This window comes from Symphodus melops (assembly GCF_947650265.1).
Source record: "Symphodus melops genome assembly, chromosome: 8".
In the NCBI taxonomy this organism is placed as follows: Eukaryota; Metazoa; Chordata; class Actinopteri; order Labriformes; family Labridae; genus Symphodus; species Symphodus melops.
Window position 1 is genome coordinate 4,764,094 of NC_136698.1, and position 21,457 is coordinate 4,785,550.

At 40.1% G+C, this 21,457-nt stretch overlaps 2 protein-coding genes across 2 annotated transcripts in view; one reads left to right on the forward strand and one right to left on the reverse strand.

Moving 5' to 3' along the window:
- The first annotated feature begins 916 nt into the window (after window positions 1–916).
- mpl (MPL proto-oncogene, thrombopoietin receptor) lies at window positions 917–13,111 on the forward strand. Its single transcript, XM_079350646.1, has 12 exons — window positions 917–1,247; window positions 1,808–1,931; window positions 2,275–2,456; window positions 5,572–5,732; window positions 5,992–6,136; window positions 6,260–6,374; window positions 8,163–8,332; window positions 9,216–9,358; window positions 10,459–10,618; window positions 11,042–11,123; window positions 11,597–11,684; window positions 11,980–13,111. The coding sequence occupies exons 1-12, from the start codon at window positions 1,154–1,156 to the stop codon at window positions 12,448–12,450; spliced, it is 1,935 nt and encodes a 644-aa protein (XP_079206772.1). The 5' UTR covers window positions 917–1,153; the 3' UTR covers window positions 12,451–13,111.
- A 284-nt stretch (window positions 13,112–13,395) lies between these two features.
- ddah1 (dimethylarginine dimethylaminohydrolase 1) overlaps window positions 13,396–21,457 on the reverse strand; it is an 80,486-nt gene continuing 72,424 nt past the window's right edge. Inside the window, exon 7 of the mRNA XM_079350647.1 lies at window positions 13,396–16,306. Coding sequence (XP_079206773.1) covers window positions 16,190–16,306 — 117 coding nt within the window. The 3' untranslated portion in view covers window positions 13,396–16,189. The remainder of the gene's footprint in view (window positions 16,307–21,457) is intronic.

Consider the following 21,457-nt stretch of genomic DNA (forward strand, 5'->3'; position numbering starts at 1 on the left):
GGGCGGCTTATCATTTGGTTGAGCTTCCAAAGTCAAAACCCACTGAGTAACATGAATGTGTTGGCAGAACAGGTGCCAAAAATTTTCTTTGAAGATAAACTCCAGCACATCTAACGTGCAAACTTTTGGGCTGCAATAGTTCAGTCTGTAGGGACTTGGGTTGATAATCGGAGGGTCATGTCCCGACGCCGACCATACTATGAGAGTTGGTATGGTAGCTGGAGAAGTCCCAGACGTGCCCTTGAGCAAGGTACTGAACACCAAACTGCTCAGGTGCGCTCCCTGTGTAGCAGTCTCACCCTGACATCTCTCCACTAATGCATGTTTACAGGTCCTGTTTGTGCATGTGTGTGTAATTCAGAGTGTAAACCAGAATCCCTCTCAGGGATTGTCATTCAAACAAATATTTATCATCAACGTTTCTGTACTAGACTTATCAGTCAAAAAGCGAGTTGACAGTTACATTTTTATGGACACATTGCTCTCCCACCTGTCAGGTGCAGTGCATATGCAACGTTTTGTTTCTTATTTGATAAGTTTCACTTTATAAAATGTAAATAAAGTATTTTTTTTGTAACTTACATTCATCTTCTAAATTTCCATCTTTAAAAAGTCCTCATGAGTTTCCAGTTGATCAACTATTGAATCTGATTTGTTTTTGTCCGATGGACACACAAAGATGGCTGAGTGCAGCTATAGAAATTGAAAATCTTATTACGAACTTCAAGACTGTCACAGAGGACGTTTTTATTTTTATATGTCTGGAGGGGGAGGTTTTGGTATGTTGTATGTTATTTGAAAACATGTAATGTTTGCCAGGAGGAGGGGAAGTTGCTTTAAATGTTGTATAGTTGATGTTTTTTTGAGATGATTTTCCATTAATAAGGTGTTCAGTTCTGATAACATCAGAAGTGTGGCGTTTTTTCTTACTCAATCCACCCAAACAGCCATTTTTAGAGCTAACTTCTGCTTTACAAAAAGCTCTCTTCCTGCTCAGCTAAACTGATCCCATTGTGCCAACCCCTTCCGCACTGCTCAACCTTACCATGCCAACTGAAAATCATAACATAGTCAACTCCCAATGCACATACGCGTGCATTTAAGTGCCATGGTGGTTTAAGATGTGCAAGTTATCAGAACATCTTGATCTACAATGAATTTACTTTGCATCTGGAAGATACTTCTTAGCTTGTGGATACAGGTGTGCTACTGCCAGGATGGGACTTTGAACCATCTGTCAAAGACAGGTAGGACTAAAGGAGGGTTTATCGTTATATGGTCAAAGATAGAATTTAATTCAGGGGAACTTATAACGTGAATTAACTTTAATGTTGATTGAAAGACTTGTTGGGAAAAAATTGTATAATAAATAATGTTTTTGAGCTACTATCTGGTAACATGTATGAAGATAATCTCTTTATAAAAGACGTCAGTGCAAACAAGTTTTAAGATAAACATACTTCAATGGTTAATTGTTGTGCCATAAAGATTGCTTTTCTTGTCAATCAGTGGGTCTTTTTGTAAAATGATGTTTGGAAAAGGTAAAATGTTCTCAAGAAACAAGAAACCAAGAACATAAAATGTTGTGTCCTATAACTCTAAGGCTTATTTGTGATTTCTTTATTTAAAAGGGACAACATCCATTAATTTCACATCAACAAGGTCACACATGTAAATGTGCAAGATTTAGCCATGCAGGCTAATTTTCATCTGCAGTCCGTGACAGGATGATGATATTTAAAAATAAAAATCTCTTTAATACGTTTGAATCCAGGGGTGTTTATACTGTCCGTTCTTTGTCATGCAGATGTTTTGCTCATGAAAGAGGAGCAAGATCCGAAATGTTTCACCCGGACGGAGCAGGATTTCACCTGCTTCTTTGAGACTGCAGACAATGACACAACTTATGATTTGCTCTACAGGGTTGAAGGGTATGTTGGACACTGCAGTACATTCTTTATTCTATGAATGAGGAGGATGTCAGACATGTTATCAGGCATTTGTCATTATAATTTGGAAATGCCTCTATCTTTTTCAGGTTGTACTTGTTTCTTTGCATTGGTGTGAAGTATCCATCTGTTACCTCTTCAAACTGTTACCTGCAAGTCTCTAGCTCTAGATAAAACCTATTCCCTGTGCTTTTTTAAATTCATGTATCCTTTTTTTGTCATGTACATTTATCAAATAATTTGTAACACGATTACAACATGATAAACATGATTTTGTCCTGACGTTTGAATGATGTATTTGTGTTTGTCACTTGCTCTAATCAAGCCTGAACAGAGAGAGGAGATGTGAAATGTCTATCCAGAGAACAGAAGGAGAAGACACTGTCCTACACATCTGCTCATTCCCTGAAATGGATGTTTTCATTTTTGTGGCGATACACCTTGAAGTTGTGGAGCGTGACACCAACGCTAGCCTCTACAACCGGACCGTCTCTGTGGAGGACCACTGTAAGACCCTTTTTCAAAGTGATATTTAGTTATCTTTTTTAAAGGAGTGGAACAAGATTCATCCAGGGAACATGCTCTTTCTCTTCTCGCCATTCTCCTATCAAATTCTTCTTTGGCCATTATTTTTGTCAGAATCTTTCTATTTATTATACAAGTGTAAACATTGGCATGAGCAGTCTGTGGGTCACTTGAAAAATAAGCCACCCACAACTACTTGATATTTCACAATAGCGGCCATTTTTCAAGATGGCCTCCACCATAGTGGAGCGGTAAGACTTAAATTACAATATATATTTTTTTACTGCTGCACCATGTCACCAGTTGCTAAAACACATTCTTCAAAAATGGAAAAAACATAACTTTTAGTATATAATATCGTTGGCTATATTAGGCTATGCATTTTTAATAAAACCATTGCAAAAAAGAGAGATAAACACCGAAATAATACAGAGGAAACTTTTTTTTATGAATGCTCCTCATCTCAGCAATGAAGCGGATGCATAGGATCAGACCTGTATTAAGATCATCATCAGTGGTAACTGGCTCTGGGCAGTCTGATTCTGCAAACACGTTAGACTAACTCAATATAAACGTTGATTCATACTGAAATGGATTTGGCATTTTGAGTGAACTGACTGGAGGAGAGTTTCTGCTTGGTATTTAATCAAAGAGATTTACGAACAACGTAAAAAATGAAGTCCAGGGACTTCAAATTCTTCTAAAAGAGGAAAAGGAGCGGAGCAAAGCAGAGTGTGAAAGATACACCCTCAGCAAGAACATCATTGAGGAGTTGCAGGAAAAATTAAAGATAGAAAGTGATGGGAAACTAAAGGGCAAAAAGGTAATCAGGACGCTCGAAGAAGAACTAAGGCACCTGAATCCATCCTTTTTAAAACAAGAGGACGTGTCAAGTTACTCCACCAAAACCAAGGAGGAGCACTAGGTGATATTGCAGCACTCAACAAAAAGCTCCAGGATCGCCTCAAGTGGCCCAATACTGGACCAGGACCTGACAGCTGAAAAAGAAGCCTTGGGGAAAAGGATTAGCAACAAGCTGAAAAGATCTTTGGCAGAGATAGCAGAACTGTTATCCAGACATAGGCCTTGAAGAACCAGCTGGAGGAAATTACTAAAACATGTCATGAGCTGTCCCCCAAACTGACTTTACAGGAGGAGGCCAATCAGAACCTGCAGAAGAAGGTGAAAGACCTCCAGAAGGACATGGCCTGAACCAGAAGCAGCTGGAAGAAGTCACACGTCTGCATCTGGAGGTAATCACCAGTAAGATAATAGAGATGGTTGCAGAGAAAGAGTCCCTGCAGCAGGTGATGAAGGCTCTCAAAGAAGAGGCCTTTAGCAGGAATACAATGAGTGAGGCGCAGCTGGAGAGCTTAAATAACCAGCTGAAAGACAAGACAAGCAGCTGTCTGGAGCTCTCTGCCAAACTGATATCAAATGAGGAGTTCAGTCAACTGCAGCAGAATAAGGTGGAGAACCTCAAAGCGTAGGAGAAGCATCAGAAGTTGAGGGCTTACAATCCCCAGAGAACTGAGGGAAGTCATGCTTCAGCATTTCGAAAAGTCCATCAAGCACCAGGATCTTGCCGATAATTTCAAAACGCTGTGTGCAGTCAGTAAGGACCTGGAGCATGAGAAGGAGGCCCAGAAGAATGAGATGGAGGCCCTGAAAAAAGAGGTTTACATTAATGAAGTGTCCAAAGCACAAGAGGTGGAGAGTTTGAAGAGCAGCTGTCTTGAGCAGTCCTCCAAACTTAGTTCATGAAGAGACCAGTCAGGCACTGCAGAACAAGATTGAGGAACTTCAAATGCAAGAGGACAACCAAAGAATAAGAGCTGATGGCCTTGATAACGAACTAAAGGGCAGGCAGCCAATCAGGTGCTGGAGGAGAAAGTGGAGACACTTCAAAATGAAATGAGGCAGAACGAGATCTCTCTGTGGCGGAGGATCAAGAAGGCCTTCACTCCAGCATGCTGCCGCCAATTCAAGCAGAAGATGCAGATGGTGGATGAGATGTGACAACCCCAGCCATCAACCCATCTCCGCCCCGCCAACACACAATCCCCCAACACACTGGCTGTAGCAGGCCAAGCAGTCACAAAGTGCGTTTACATAGATCTGAGTATCCCCATTTTGATTGGGGTTTTAAGTATCCTGTTTTTATGCATGTAAACCCTTATCCCTTACAGCGCTGCCAAAAACTACGCAGACTCAGCCAAGTGACGCAAAACATGCAACGGCAATGAGAGCGTCTTATTCTGAATACCATGCAAACGAATCCTCCAAAACCATAAATGCACTCACATTGTAAACTGTGAAATCTTAGTTGATAGAAGTGCTCCAGTTTCTTTCTGTCAGTACTTTTTATGTTTCCACTGTCTGTGTGGGTTTTCTCTGGGTGCTCCGGTATCCCCACTCATAAATTTGGACTTAATTTAAAAATTTGGCACAAATTAAAAAAACCAACAACAACATACATTCTTGTTATAAACATTATTTCTGGATTACTGTAGAGACTGTACTGAAAATATTATTGTGTGACAGGTTTTTTCAAATCTGTTGAGACTTGAGATTTACGTAGCACTCACTCATGTCAAAAGCACCACCACAAGGAGTCTTGAAGTAGTGAGAGTCAAAAATTTGTTTAGTGTCGTTTTACTTTATTTTTTAAATTCATGCTTGGCACCAGCAATTCACTTTTTCATCAGAAGAGGCAGGATAACAATTTATTGTCAATGTTGACTCTTTGTGAGACCCCTGTTGAGATGTGCATGTTCCAAGCTAATGTGTTAGCTAGCTAAGGGTAATCTGAGCACGCTAACGGTAATGTTAGCATGTGATTGGTTCTTTCAATTTAAACCTTAAAATATTCAATGTCTATTTTTCAGTACTGTTGAGGCTCTGATTTAAAAAAAAAAAAAAAAAAATTAAATATGGAAATGTTCAAATCAACTGTACAACATTATAAAAGCATTTGATTTTCCCTTCCCACCCTGACCATGACGACTGAGGAAAACTGCTCCTATGTTAATGTACTTAAAGCTGAAACACAAGTAAATTATCACTAATTGATTGTGAACTTTTTTTGGTGTCATAGTTCTGATGCATCCCCCGTTTAATGTGTCCCTACATCAAAACGGCAGACCAGGACAGCTGGAGGTTTTCTGGCTCTCAACTGTCCCGAAATACTGCGAAGATGAAGTGACGTACGAAATGAAATACTCCTCTAAAGGAATAGGAGAGAAGATAAACTTGGAGGTACACACATGCCACTTAAACACTGTCACTTAGTTTTTCTAAACTCATTATGGATCAAGAGGACAAAGTTAATATGCCAATTGGTAATATGAAACAGATTCATTTGACACAAATGTTTTCCTACTGTGTGAAAATGTTTAAAGCAGCTATAAAAACCTTTAAAGTTTTCGAGTTACCCGACATGTTGCTTCCTGCAGACTTGTTGTGTTTATCAAAGTGTGTAGATAAAGGTTCTATAAAAGGTTTTGCTTGTTCGCAGGTAGACGAAGGGAACGTACTGGACCTTCTGGTACCAGGGGAGGAGGTCCAGGTGCAGATCAGAGTAAAATGTGCTTATGATGAAGATGCTGGACACTGGAGCAGCTGGTCACATCCTGTGCGGGCTGTCGTTCCTCAGAGTTCAGGTGTGTCAGCAAAGTGTTGAAGCAAAGACTCAATAAAGAGTTTGGGTTAAGAGACATTTATCTGTACATCTCCTATCACCTTCTATGTCATAAATACAATAACTGGACATCAATCATTTTTAGATGATATTTCCATGATGTGCTTCACCTCTGATCTTCAATATATCACCTGTCAATGGAATGGGAGCAGTTATGTTGATCAGAAAGAGATCAAACTTTTCTACCGGATGGGTCTCAGGTACATTTCTTGTTTTATATAATTAATGAGACATGTTTTAGTTTAGAGTAATACCAAGTACAACTGCGGAGATTAGATAGATAGATAGATGTTTTAATGATTTTTGGCTTTTTATTTTTCATTAAAGACTCTTGAGAAGTCTTTTGAATCAGACTGCTGGTTGGACAAAAATAAATACATCTATGAAGATCAAAAATTCCAAAAGGAAACAAGATCCAAAAATACAAACAAAGTAAAACATGAAATAAAAATTGAAAGGAAAGAGCATGTAGGGTGTAGGACTGATAGTGGACTGACAAAAAACGACAGATACATAGAGACTGGCCTTGTCTTTGAAAACTGAGGATTTTCTGTGTTTTGGTATTTCGTGCACAAGCCATCCGTGTTTTAGGTCACTAAAAAGGCACCTTTTGTCAAACTCCTTCCAGGGTGTCATTTAACTAGACAGGGAAAACTGAGTTTATTGCTGCTGGTAATGTTGCTAACGGGACATTTTATATACTAACACACACACACAAACACACTCCCAACATATTTGCATTGCAGACATCAAGGACATCGCTTTTGACTTGGCATGCTAATGACACCAGTAACAGCTGCGCTTTGCATTTTTCACGTGGACAAAGAAACGCGTATGTGGACGGGATAGTTTTTTTGAAATGGAGGAAAGCCTCAAAAGACAACCACTTAGGTGTGGACGAGGCCTAAATATACACTGAGGTAATCAAGACAAGTGTGACTAACAAGATACAGGGGAACAAAATGGGGGGTAGGGCACACAACTACTGCACTCATGCCCTGTTATGGGCATTAGTGTCTGTTTTTTCACATCAAACACCTGCTTTCAACTCATAAACACAAGGCGATAAGAACACAGCTGGGAACAATTCAGTCATTAAAGAATACGTTGGTGAATCCAACAGCGTCCACACGAAGCAGGGTATCTTACAAAATTAAAATATTTTTCTATGTTTTGGCCTCTTATCCACATGAAAATGCAGATTTACGCTATCAAAAACAAAGCTTTTAAAAACCTCCGACCAAAGTGAAGATTTGCGAATTCTCCATTTATGCTTTTGCATATGGACGTCAATAACCGGGGTTTTGCGTTTCGAAACGTCACTTCCTGCGACAAAATATGAAACGGTATGAATGTGCTTAAAAACGCACTTCTGCGGTTACGTGGATGAATGTTTTTTCCAAAAACAAGGTCGTGTGTACGTACGTTTTTTTCTAGACGGAGGGGGCAGGATATTCGTTTTTACAAAAACCCGGCTATGTGCAGACGGGGCCTTAGAAGCTTCTTAAGAGCAATTTAACAAAAATCGTATGAATATACTGAAGAAGATATAAACGCAGGTAGAAGAACTAGACATGAAACACAGAGGCAAGTAGTACAAAATAAAACAGGAATCAACAACAACTAAACATAAGAAAGACAGATATACTTGCAGTGGGAATTCAGGAATACAAGGATATTAAAATGACAGATTGAAGTCTCAAAGGATGTGACCATGAGATTAATTATGACATGTTAGAGGCTATAAGAGGAGTCTTTTAACAAACCAGTAGATTAAGTGATAATGATAATAACATATTACGCCTTAAGACCAGACTGTAACTCGAGGGAATCATCATAAAACACCAGACACAGTGTGAATCACAAGCTGACCAAAAAAAGCACACTCTCTACCGACCGGAGCATGAAATGTTTTTTGACAGATTTGCATTGACGCTCATCAAAGTACAACTGACTGATTTAACATGACAATTTTACGACTCCCACAGTAAAGGTATGGGCTGGACAGAGTGGACCGAGTGTCTTACTGAGCGGGACCTGATTGACAAGTGCTGTTTCTATGGTGACGAGTCGAGTAAAATCAGGGTGAAACTCATCAGCACTGCTACTTCTCTCAGCAGAACTTTCTACACTGACACGTTTACCCTCAACAGGAGCAGTGAGTGATTTTTGATTCTCTTCATCGCTTTCTTTACGGATCTCTCGAACTCGATTACTTTAAAAAATGATGCATCAGGGGATATGATGACATCTTTATAAGGGAAGATGAAAATAGTCCGCTTAAAAACTTAGATACAAGGTAGCCTTCTTAACAAACTTTAAAAAGAACAAGAAGATATCCTGTTATTGAGACATGCCACACAGGCTGAAATAAACATGCACAAACAGGAGAGATGTTAGAGTGAGTGGATGAATGAATGAACCATGAAAGAGCGCCTGAGCAGTTAGGGGATTTGGTGCCTTGCTCAGGAAGTGACCTGGTAACTCTCCAGCCACCACAACAATTACAAGACTTGGTCTGCACTGTGACTTGAACCGACGACTGGTTCCCAACCCAAGTCACTGCAGACTGAGCTACTGCTAATAAGCCATCCACCCATTATCTAAATCGCTTTATTTTCCCATCCTGGGTTGTTGGGAAAGTGATGGGGTACTCCTTGACTTGTTCGCCAGTCAATCACAGGGCTAACACACAGAGTGAGACAACCAGCAACAGCCACATTCAACAGTCAACGATTAACCTAACAAGCTTATTTTAGGACTGTGGGACGAAGCAGGAGTAGCTTGAGAGAACGCACAGGGAGAACATGCAAACTCCACATAGAGAGACCCTGTCTGACCAGGAAGACATGCAGCATGCAGCCACTGCTAACAATAATAATACTAATAATTATTAAAACCATTAATAAACCAAGCTGTATCCTATATATAAAACAGTTTTATTTATTTGGTTTGCATTTTACTCACAAATGCCTCCTACGTGTCTTACCTCAATGAGATCCACTTCATGGCTTTGACTAATACGTACTTTGTGTTTTCAGTTAAAACATCCCCACCAAGTCATCCAAAAGCTGCAGTGCAGAAAGACAAGTTGTGTTTGAAATGGGAAGCTCCTCTCCCAGCTCTGTTGGCTCACCTGCAGTATGAAGTCGGCTACAACATCAGAGGGAGTGAAGAATGGATGGTAAAGTTTCATTAAAGGCCAATTTAGATTTATATTCTTCGTTCATTTTTTTTTAATGTCAAGCAACACTTGAGTAAATCTTTGAAGTACTTTTTTAGCATTATATCTGAGTAAAGTATCTTGCATTGTATTATTGGCAAATGTTTGAATGATGATAATGGCTGAAGATGGTCATATGACTGTCATTCTTGATATTACCAACAGATGGCACCAAAACACCACTCAGTTCTTAAATGTGTGTCAAGTTCAAAGTTAAATAATATTTATTCATTTTATCTGTTATGATTTTAGCATATTACTTATCTCTTACCATCATTCTATTGGTTTTAGCTTTATTCAGTCTATTGTTTGGCCTCATTTTAAAGTTTTATGTATTTTACGTTTCTTGCCAGTGTTTCCTCCGAGGGAGCCCTCTGTGTCGGGAGCGGTGGAGGGCTGTGGCTGCCTGGGCGCCGCCCTGCGGTGTCTGGGTGGAGGTCAGGGGTCTCGGCCCCGCCTCCCCTGGGCACCCTGTGATGGTGCCCCTGATGGCCGCGGCCGATCTGCCGCTCTCGATGCAGACGGCTCCTCTTTGGCGTTTACTTACCTGGTTCATCCGTACTCAGCCTTCTGTCCATACCATTGATGCTGGTGTGTGTGCATGTGTGTGTATGTGAGTAGGTCTGCGTGTGTGTGTTGGAGCGTGGGGTGACTGTGAGCATGACTGTGAGTGTGATACTGTCTGTATGCGTGGGGGATGGGGGGAGGGTGGGAATGATTTTAATGTGATTTTAATGTGATGTTAACATGTAAAGCACTTTGTGCTACTTTTAAAAGTATGAAAAGCGCTTTATAAATAAAGTTTGATTTGATTTGATTTGATTAAAGTTCAGTTTGAAACCAATTTGCAACTTGATCCATTATTCTGGTCTTTAAAAAGCTAGAGGTTTAGATGAAAAGTCATTAAAGTAAAATATGTGTCAATATTGATATGTTTTTAGGAATGAAATGAAAAAATAATATTAACTTATGATAAACAATAAAAATCAATTCATAAAAAATGAAAAGTGCATCATCAGAGACGTTCTCATACAATGTTATATCCACCTTTTTGTCTGCAGACGAGGATTTTAAAGGGTCCACAGACGAGCACGTGTCTGGATGTTCCCGCAGGTCGTCAGTACAGTGTGAAGCTTAGAGCGAAACCCAATGGGTCCATTTACTCAGGCAGCTGGAGCGACTGGTCTGATGTGCTCACCGGTGACACACCCACAGACAAGGGTAAGCTGACACTCAGAAAATAAGCCCGAATCATATTTAGTTATTTAAAAATATCTCTTTGTTTGGAAAAAAATGGCGAGCAGAAAAGTTTGATAACTAAGTTCCTTTATCTACTGATTGTTTTAATGTTGTGATGTGAAACACGGATTGTGATGTTTCAGCTGTGATGCTCTCTTCACGCATTGAAAAAATAACATTTAAACAGCGATCTCATGCTTTTCTTTATTACCATGATTAAATAGAACTATATTTGAGCCTTATGGGCTCAAATACAATTTCTGTAAATTTCTGTTGCACTCTTTCCTAAAGCTTTGTTTTAATGTATTTCTGACAAATTGCCTCATGTCCGAACAGCGCTATATAAAAAAACTTGCCTTGCCTTACATTTGCCTTAATTTAAACCTGTATAAATGATCTTTACAGGCTTGTTGCTGTTACTGCGTATGCCTGTGTCAGTGCTGATAGCCATCATCATGCTCATGGTATTACTTTACATGTACCACAGGTAGGACTGTTTTCCACCTCATTTAAACAGCCAGGGACGCGTCCACTGGAGTGGCATGGGCCCCCCGAGAAATATGATTGGCCACCCCAAAAATCCAAAACTGTATAGTGTGGCTAATAGCCCTGTCAGATGTGGGACTTCTGTTGAAACCAATTATTTTGTGTTATCAAGTTAGAAAGGGTAATCAATAATATTTGTTTGTGGCCAGCCCTACACAAGTCAGTTGCCCAGTGGTGGCCACCCCACTCTAAAAAGTCTGGACACACCCCTGTTGTCAGCTATTTCTTTTGATTAAACAAAGAACATTTTAATTGCAAACAAAGACGTGATATTTCTTTATTTTTTCCTTGAACTATACAATAAAAGCAACAATATGAAGCTTATTACTGATTCCTTAAATGTAGGATTTTACCTGGAGCTCATTGTTCGACTATTTCCACAATAGAGGTTATTTTTATTTATTTTTTTCACAGAAAGCTGAAGCAGTATTTTTGGCCGCCGGTGCCCAACCTTGACAAAGTCTTACAGGGCTTTCTGACAGAGATCAATGGGCAGAAATGGGTAAATGATATAACTACGTAAATATTTTTTAACATCAGATAGTTCCATAAAATGCACAAATACACATAAGAGAACATATATATTGGGATGGGATTGGGAAATATATATTGGGATGTAGAAGCCGATTTGGCAGTGGTAAAAATGTCAATCAAGACAGTCAAATCAAGCCATTACTGATTAATCCATAGATCCAAAAGCTAATTGGGATAGACAAAGAACCACAATGAAACACATTTCTATCACCTCTTTACCTGCCTCTGTGTTTATAATGACTTACTTTACACTTACTCTCTAGGATCCACCAATGACAGCAAAGCAGTGCACTGAAGAAACCACCTCATCCCTGGTGGAGATTATGTCAGAAGATGAGATTTCTGTATTGGATAAGCAATCAGAGGAATCAACCCAGCTGTTGTCATCAGGAAGCGACCTCTCTGGAAGAGAAGAGGCAAACGGTTGTCCTGGGACTGAAGTGTTTCCAGATTATGTGACTCTGAACAAAGACAGCGTCATTCTTAGTCCAATGGGAAACAAATACATCTGCGAGCAGGTTGGAGAGAACGAAGGGCCAGTGGTGAAAGATGAGTTCATCCAGACATGTTCTTCTCTGTGCAGCGAAGGTTCAGTCTGTGTCCCACCATGCACAAGCACCAACTTTCTGAACTACTCATACTTGGCTCTGGCTGAGCCTGCAGACAGATTTGAGTGTAAGCTTACCGCTGTGAGGGATCCAGGCAACATCTATACAAATCTCCCTTGTGGCTAAATGTACATGCATGCTTTGATTTCACGATTGTAGACGTGTTGTATATTATGCATAAAAATAAGATGAATGTACATATGGATTGTTACTGCATCATAAGCATGTGTGGACTCAGGACACAGAGCTTGGAAACGGGACCCAAATCAGGGTGGATGGCCATCCTACTGTATATGTAGCTGTATGTTAGCTTTGGTCCAAATCAGCAAGGGACCACTTTCTGCACTAATGTGCCTTTTTATGTCCACAAGAGGGAACAATACAGCACAAAAGTATTATTGTTTAAACTGGAAGAAGAGACCCCAATTGAAATGTTTTTAATTGTTTCAGAATAACTTGCTCTCAAATAGTAAATGAATCCCTGTTAGATAGATACTTCATTGATCCCGAGTGAACTTATTTTTTTTTTTCTTCATTGCTCTGCCAGTGTTTGTTGCTTTAATATCATTTTATTACATTTATATTACATGTTATGTGGTGATTTTTTTGAATGACCTTACCTTAATTCCTTTTGCTCCCCATTGACGATGTCATCAATCAGAGACGTAAGACAAATGTATTTAATAATCCTGTTCTTTAATGTAATAATGGACACGGATTGTTTTTATATAATATTCAGTGTTGAGGGTTTGTTTTTTTATATATTTTTTTCAATTAAAATCAAAAGCATTTTCCTCAAAATCAACCCTGTTGACCTTCCTTTGAATGTGTTAAACTTAAACGAGTTTGATTGTGTTACACATCTGTTGTCACTAGGTGGTAGCAGAGATCAACAGGCAGAGGATGACTGTCGCCGTGTGGGAGGAAGTCTCTGTGACATTTGTTTTAGTCCACTGAAGAGGACAGAGGGATTAGATTATAATGACCTAAAGAAATCTCATAATCGTAACAAACATTATCTTTGAAAGTCAAAACTTAAAAATATTTCCCAAAGAAGAAAAAAGGCAATAGTTGAATGCTTGATGTAAATTTATTTCACGAAGTGGACAGAAGGCTCAATTTCAAATGAGTCAAATCACTATTACTCACAATTTGTATGAAAAAACCAAGAGACCTGAGTTGGAACAAAAGGTAAAGGAAACATTAATGACATGTGGGATAAGTGTTGGAGATTACTGTGAGGGTAAAGAAAGCCCTCAACCAAGTCGGCACACAAGCAGTTACATTCAACCTTGCCAGCAGCAGCCATGTATGAAATATTACTCTGTCTTCAAATGAAAGGAGCTGTACAACATCGAGATGATTTGGCGCTGAAATATAGAAACAATTAAACGCTCTAGATCCAGTTTTTGACGCTGTACGACTGGCCTGTCCTTGCTCAGGTTTCTGGAGTAACCGCACGAGAATCAGAACTAGACGCTCCGCAAACTATGTTATCACCCTGCACCTAGCCAAACACCTTCTGTAAAATATACTGCTACTGTCACACTTTAATGGCAGGGCCATCACAGCTACAGTGTGTCTGCCAGACTGTATGATATCATGGCCATAAATTAGCCCAGATTGAGTATGAGGCAATATCAGAGGGTGGGAGAAAGAGAGAGAGAGTTTTAAGAGAGTCAGTGTTTACTGGTGTGCAAGCCTCTCCTCCCAGCAGGAATTCTTTCCGTGTTTCATCACCACTGCCCGCTTGTCCATACACACAAACGTCTGCAGAGGGAGGCTGAATCACCTCCTGATGTCATTTCCTCAACTTTCACTTACAATCACACTGAGACACAACACGGTTTCAGATGTGATGGGCTCTAAGCATGTACCGCTTCAGACCATTTCACATGTTAAGTGTGCACACGGGCCTCGGCAACAACAGAATTATGGCCATAAAAACAAGGCCCATCAACTTCTTTTAAACTCCTGCTGGCAGTGAGGATTGTAAACACGCATGGAAACACAGCAAACAGGGGCAGTGAGCTTGTTGTGCATGCTGAGGGCAGACTCTCAAACTCTCGCTGCAGTCACATGCGGTGGGATTGGATTTAGAGGTGCAGACATCAGCTTCACAGCTTACTCTTCACGGGCAGTTTTAGAGCGAAAACTGCCAGAGAGGAAAATAAAAAGAGCCAACAACACAGTCAGAAATAATGGTGTGAAACTACAGGGCCTTGTGATTTATTTAGCGAGAGTTAGGGTAACAGAATTTCAATAAAGGTAGAAGGAATTAAAGGAAAGTAGAGCTTATTATCTTAATAACGAACATAGAACATTTTCTCATTTTAGATTAGACTGTTGGCTGACCGGCATGTCAGCCATCATTTAAACACCCTTTTTTAAAACCAAATTAACACTTTGGCCGTTGCAGTGTTGGCTTGAGTGACCTTAGAAATAGAGAGAAATACCTCTTTGATCAACAGTTTGCCAAGCTTCTCAATCACAGATGGCACCACCCTAAAGCACTTCCTGCTTTATTTTATATTTAACTCTAAATAGCACCACAACTTTTAATATCAGACTTCATCTTTAATGAGTTCAATTTGGGACTTAAAAGGGGATTCTTCAGCCTCAAATGGAAAATCACAGAGCTGCAGCAGCAGCTGTTTTTGTTTGTTGCACATCTTCATCACCAGAGGATGACTCTCGTATGCCATCAGAAGACTTTAGAGTCTCCAGTGCTGCTCATCCGAGATACTGCAGGTTTACTTCACAAGAGTCACTATGAGACCAAAAGGCGACATACACTTGTTGTTTCCATCACAGGAAGCTTTCTGAAAGGTTGGAACAACTCAACAGGTTCGTCCTAGTCCCTGCTGAATCCTGCAACATCTACAGCTAACAGTCAAAGCATGAGCTACAGCTAGCGTCTCTGACTGGCAGCATCACCAACACTTTTACATTCAATAGCAATCCTACGTAATGGTCATGAAAAGTAAGAGCACCTCAGGTCTCATTGGCAATACTTTCAACACCAATCGCAAAATCATTAAAAAAAAAAAATCACAAAGACACCCTGCTGCTATCGTACCAAAAGTCCCTTTAGAATTTATTTCAAGAACTGTATTTCTCAGTGAGGCCATGCATATTAAGAATTAGACAATACTAAGCTGGTAGTGTGAAAATACTGTATGGTCATGACATATATAGTCAGCAGCAGCTCTATATATCTCACGATATCTCTCAGATCCATGTGGTTTGGTTGCTCCAGTGCTCTGTTGTGTGAGGTTCTTTATGTAAAACATGGAACAATGAGCACGGATCTACTCACACAACGGGGGCTCTACACGTTCAGGGTTAAGGCTGGGAATTGGGGGTTACCCAATGGTACATGGTCTCCTTCTCCTCTGATCATACATAAAACTTTCCCTTTTTCAAATGTTTGTTAATTAGATTTGCATTTTAGTGGTACATTCATTTTTAAGAAGCAAACAGTTCAAAATAAATTATTGTCCATTATGCATCCCGAAAGCCTAGAATATAGCTTCATAATTGTCTTTTAATGAAAAAGTTACTATAAATCCAAATAAAGAATCACTTTTACTTATTCCTACAGTGACAACACTAACCTAAGATTAACTGCCTTTTTTTGTCAAACTAACAATTCACACACGTTCTAAGACCTTTAAATGTAAATTAACTGCTGGGGAGGGAACTGATGTCTGCCTCTAATTCTCTGTCCCTCAGCAGCAACATACTTGCCTACATCATCCTGTAATACCAAAGATAGCTCTCCTTATCACTCGGGTCCATGGTGGTTGGATTCAGGGTCTGCTCGGTTAAACATTGAACTGAGAGACCCCCCTGGTGAGTGTCCTCAGATGTTGGCCTTCTTGTTGATGAGCACAGAGCAGCATGTGAGGGCTCCATCCACCTTTGCCTTCTCCAGGTTAGAAACGGGGATCAACATGTGGTCCTTTAACTTCTCAAACACCTGTGGGACACACGCGTGAGACTGTCAGTGGAAAAAGTGACATAATGTCCTGATAACGGACAACTCCAAAATTTACATCATACACGACATCACCCAGCTTATTCTATACATTGGCCAGCTGCTTAAAGAGGAACAATTGAACTTATATTTGCATGCATTGTGAAATTAAAATGTTTTTAAAGGTTTGACTGAGACCTGAAAAAGTCTCTCTGTGTCCATGAGGTTTTTATGCCAAGGAAACAATGTTCACTATTCCAGTAAATAGATGGGTCCTTAGCTACAACTTGACATTGAAGATATTCCTCCTCTTCTACTCCATAAAGCTCATGCTTTGGCTAAGCTCAAAGCCAGAAGGACATCGGTATTCTAGCAAAATTCAAATTGTTCACATTGTGTAAAGTTGACAAAGTTAATCTCATTTCATAGTAAGTTCACCAAGCTAACTAGTTAGCTAGGCCAGCCCTTTTTCTCTGAAAATCAAGATTTATATATTTTTATCGCAGAATTTGGAACATTTTCTGTGTGTCAGAGCCTGAAGCAGCAAGATGAATAATACATGCAGTATCATCAAGTTCAATGTGGAAGTGTGCCTCCTGTTTTACAGATGCCCTCCTGTAGTAAACATTTTAAGCCACTGCTGTGGTTTAAACTCTGTCAGTCCTGGGGGGGGGGCCCTACTGGCCGGGGGCCCCGAGCAGTCGCCTGCCTTGCCTGATAATAAGCAGCAAAACAATGCACTTTCCAGAGTCGGGATAACTTTTCCTCCTCTGTATGACTCAAAAATGAATTGTTTAGAAGTGTCGAGCTACTCGACATTTCTTTCACATTTGTGCAAATGGTCTGGAACTGTTACTTTGTTTTAAGTATTGAAACTCATTTTATATTTTTATAAGACTGGCCTAAATATCACTTGACCTATATATTTTATGACTATATGCCATAAAACAGTGGAGCCATTTTTTGAGCCCTTACTGCTCAAAATAAAATTAATATTATTATTATTTACCACTCAATGTCCCTGACACTACCCATCTGGCTTTGTCGTCCTTCAAACACCACCCTACGACCAGCCTCCACCATCGGACCGTGTCATCCCATCTACCCCCCGATGCCCAACCACCCCCTCAGACTACGACGTCCAAACAACCCATCCTCAGCCATGCACGGCCTGATCCGACCTCCACCTCAGCTGCAAGGAAGTGTGGACAAACAGGAAAATAAAGTCAGTCCTGCATAATATCTGTTATGCTCTTTTGGAAAGTTAGATGAATTGGCGCTATTGAAATAATTATTGATTGATTGCTTGATTTGTGAAACAAACATATAAAAGATACAATCAAGTGCGAAAGGTAGTCATGGCATGCCTACCTCCTGTCTCGACCCGTGGGTACCAGGTGTGAGAGCCAGCAGGTATTGACCAGCCAGCACTACACTGAGCTAATTAGACGAGGCTGACTAACAGCTCAACTGGCAGTAGCTAAACAGAAAAGGGAGAACTTATGCAACACTTGCTGAAAGTTTGTTTCCCCAACTTGTCAATGTGCCATGATTTAAAGGCCCTGCAGCCATGCATTCAAGGACGCTTCCTGCTCTCCTGGCGAAAAAAAAAAACCTGAAAAATGATGGGAGTGAGAACTATTACGGCATGTTCCAAAGACCCTCGTAAAGTAGTGTGTCACCCTGTGGACATTTTCCAGAAGAAAACTAGTGTTTTCCTACTCAGACTTCCAAACCAGGATATTATTTTATTAAACTCTCACTTTAGCCGTGCTGTGATACCGAGCAGGACCCTGCGGCAAATTCAGATGGGCCAATTAAACAAATTCTTATCTCCTGATGAAATATGGCTGACGAAGCCTCTGGTGATCCAGTCGCCATATAAAGACAATGAACTCATTTACCTTATTGCGCTTGAGTTTTTTCAACACAAGACATTTTGAGTGATGTTGTCAGATGTCTTTGAGTTTGAATAGATCTGCACAACAATATGTTGTATCATGTAAAATATGGGGTCAATGAATTTTTCAATACAGCGATCCCACAGTCACTTTTTTGCAGGTATTTGGTCCCAAACAAAAGTACTGTGTGTTCACATTCATGTACAGACGGAGTCAGATTCAGACAGTCTCTTGCTAAGGTATTAAAAATTGACTTGAGATCACAAATTTGATAAATTTAAAAGCTCCCATATTCTGCTTTTTCTGGTTTTATATGCTCTTTAGTGTGTTTTCCAGGTGTTTTGTGCATGTTTAGGAATCTATGTGGAACATTTCCTAAGTCAGCGGAAACTCAGCTTCTCTTATTAACTGTAGCAATGACGGCATGAATGCTCGATCCCTAGCCCCCGTCGTTGAAATTGGGTTTGTGACATCACATTGATCCCTCAAACCGAATTTGAGGGATCAATGTGATGTGTGTCAAAATGTGTATATCTATATCTACAGATCAAAGGTAGATCTAAGAATACTGGCCAATATACTGTAGGATTTCTTTTCCCTCCCCAATATCAATATTTTCAAAAAAAAATCCCCAATCATATTCTTGTAAACTGTTGCTGAAAATCTCGTGTTTTTTAACCTTAAAGCTTGCCAAGTTGGTGATTTTGCAACCATGTGTATAACAAGGTCGATGAGAGCAAGTCAAGTCAGGTGCTACATGAATGATTGTATAATCTTTGACTTTTCATGGGCAGCACTTGGACAAACCATCCAAAAAAAACCAAAAAACACTTGGATTCCCTATTCAGCGGATCAAGTCAGGGAAATGTGTGCTTTTGTATAACTCCTCCAAAACATCAGTAAATCCCCTGCTGTTTATAGCATCTCTACCTCCAAAGTGTTCCTTGTTTTGAACATTTCCAGCCGAGTTCTCATTACTGCGGTTGAAATTTATGTGTCGGACCTGTGGGGGTGGCATGGTCCCACACAGTAGGAAGTCTTATTTTTCACTGGGCTCTTTTCTTTATCTTGAAACTGAGAACTCGAGAGCTGTCGCCACTGCTGCCCATTAAAGATGCCCCGTCTCTGCCCCGTCCGACTCTTCTCTCATGACCCCCCTGCCTTCGTTAATGTGGAACTCTTATGTAACTCCATAAGCGGTCTAAAAATAGGCCAGGGATTAGGACAGCTGATGTTTAGAGTTAGAAAGCAGCAGAAATTGTACAGAATGAAGAGAAACATCAACTCCCTAATGATGAACAAGAAAAAGTTCCCCTGGGAAACATGTATGAACTACAGAATTACTCCACAAAATAGCATGGTGCTCAACGGGACCAAAACATACCTTAATCTTGTTCGGTTTATGTGATGTCTTGTCCTCATGTTCCCCCACTTTCTTTATAATACAATTTGTTAAACATCGGTTTGGACCATAAAGTAGACTCCAGGCCAATTTTCTGTTGGGTCTGAACCTTATAACAACTGGAAACAAACACACATTTCTCAGATACTGCACCCTTATGGTCCATTTAAAGGTGTCACCAAAAGTAGGAAGCATGAGTTATAGATTTTTATTATCGCCAAGTTGAATTCCCTCAGTCAATCTATGTGAAAAAAAAAAATACAACCTCCACCAAGCATGTGAGTCCAAAGAATTCTTCCTTCTAAAAATAGCCGCTGGAGGTTGGGGTTTCAACCACAGAGTACATTTTGAGGTCTGAACGCTGTCTCCGCAGATTGTAGGGTTGCTGCGTTCGATCCCGTGAGAATCTTTTTGACTTGTTGTGATGTGGAGTCACTCCAAAGGATCAAAATAACACTGTTGGCGCTCAGTGTTTTCCATAGCCCAGCAGAGAAAGTGAGATAATGACACGTCGTTCACGGTGGGCTACTGTGGAAAGTCTCAGCGAGGCATTTCACAAAGAGTAAGTCTCTGTTTCTAAAAGAAAATCACATGCTCATGCAATGATTTGTGTGCATATTGTGAGATGACTGTACAGTTTAGCAAAACAGCATTCAACACTGACACAAAGGACACGCTTTGAGGATAGATCCTAAGAAAGCATCTTCAAATAATCGCCTGAATTAGTCTCTTCATTCAAGATTTATATTTGAATAGTTTAATAACAGAATCCTGAAATCCTACCAAGTGAGTAACCAGACATCCCACTCTCATATTTTACTTTTATCTGTGTGTAGGGACACTATAAAAACAGCACTAGTATACGAGAACTTTTAAAAGTTGATTCAATCAACATTTTAGCAAGTGCCGTATTTACACATCCAGCAAAAACAGACAGACAAAAAACACATTAGTATGCATCTTTATTTGTGAGTATGTTCACCCGACAACTATGTGTCTGTCTCTGGAAGCTTTGGTTAGATGTCTAAACAAGTGAATTATCTTGCTCCTTAGATGCTTAATGCTCCACTTTTTTCAACCAGCTAGCAGCTAACTTTGTTAATCAGCTAGCAGCTAACTTTGTTAACCAGCTAGCAGCTAATTTTGTTAATCAGCTAGTAGCTAACTTTGCTAACCTGTGATGAAAGGTGGGAAAACAGTGTTTACAATGAGGTTATTTGTGAATGTCTAAGAAGGACAATGAAGAGTGCAGTGACACTGAACTAACAGTAAAGTAGCTCTATCCAAAATAACTATCAGAAAATGATGTTTATATTAGTTTGACATTGACAGCTTTAAGGACCTTTTTATTTTATTCAACGTGGGGAAAAAAGCCCAATAATCTTTTTAGTGTCCAACATCTCTGTCTCCTAGTCTTTGTTCTGAGCCATGCCCACAAAATGCAACTTCACATGAAACTACAGGTTCTTTTGTTTAAAAAAAGAAACACACACACACACACACACACACACACACACACACACACACACACACACACACACACACACACACACACACACACACACACACACACACACACACACACACACACACACACACACACACACACACACACACACACACACACACACACACACACACACAATGCTGCCGCCTGTGGTTTGTGTAAAACAACCACACTGGTTCTGCAGGGTTTCCCTCTCCAGCCACTTGTTTGTCTCAGAGGTCCGGAAAGGACGGAGAGCAACAAAGAAAAGTGATCTTTAAATGTTAGCCACTAAACCAGGCTGCCTGTCCCCACGCTGTTGGTTCCTCCCAAAGGACCGCGTGATTGTTTAAAACAGCATGTGA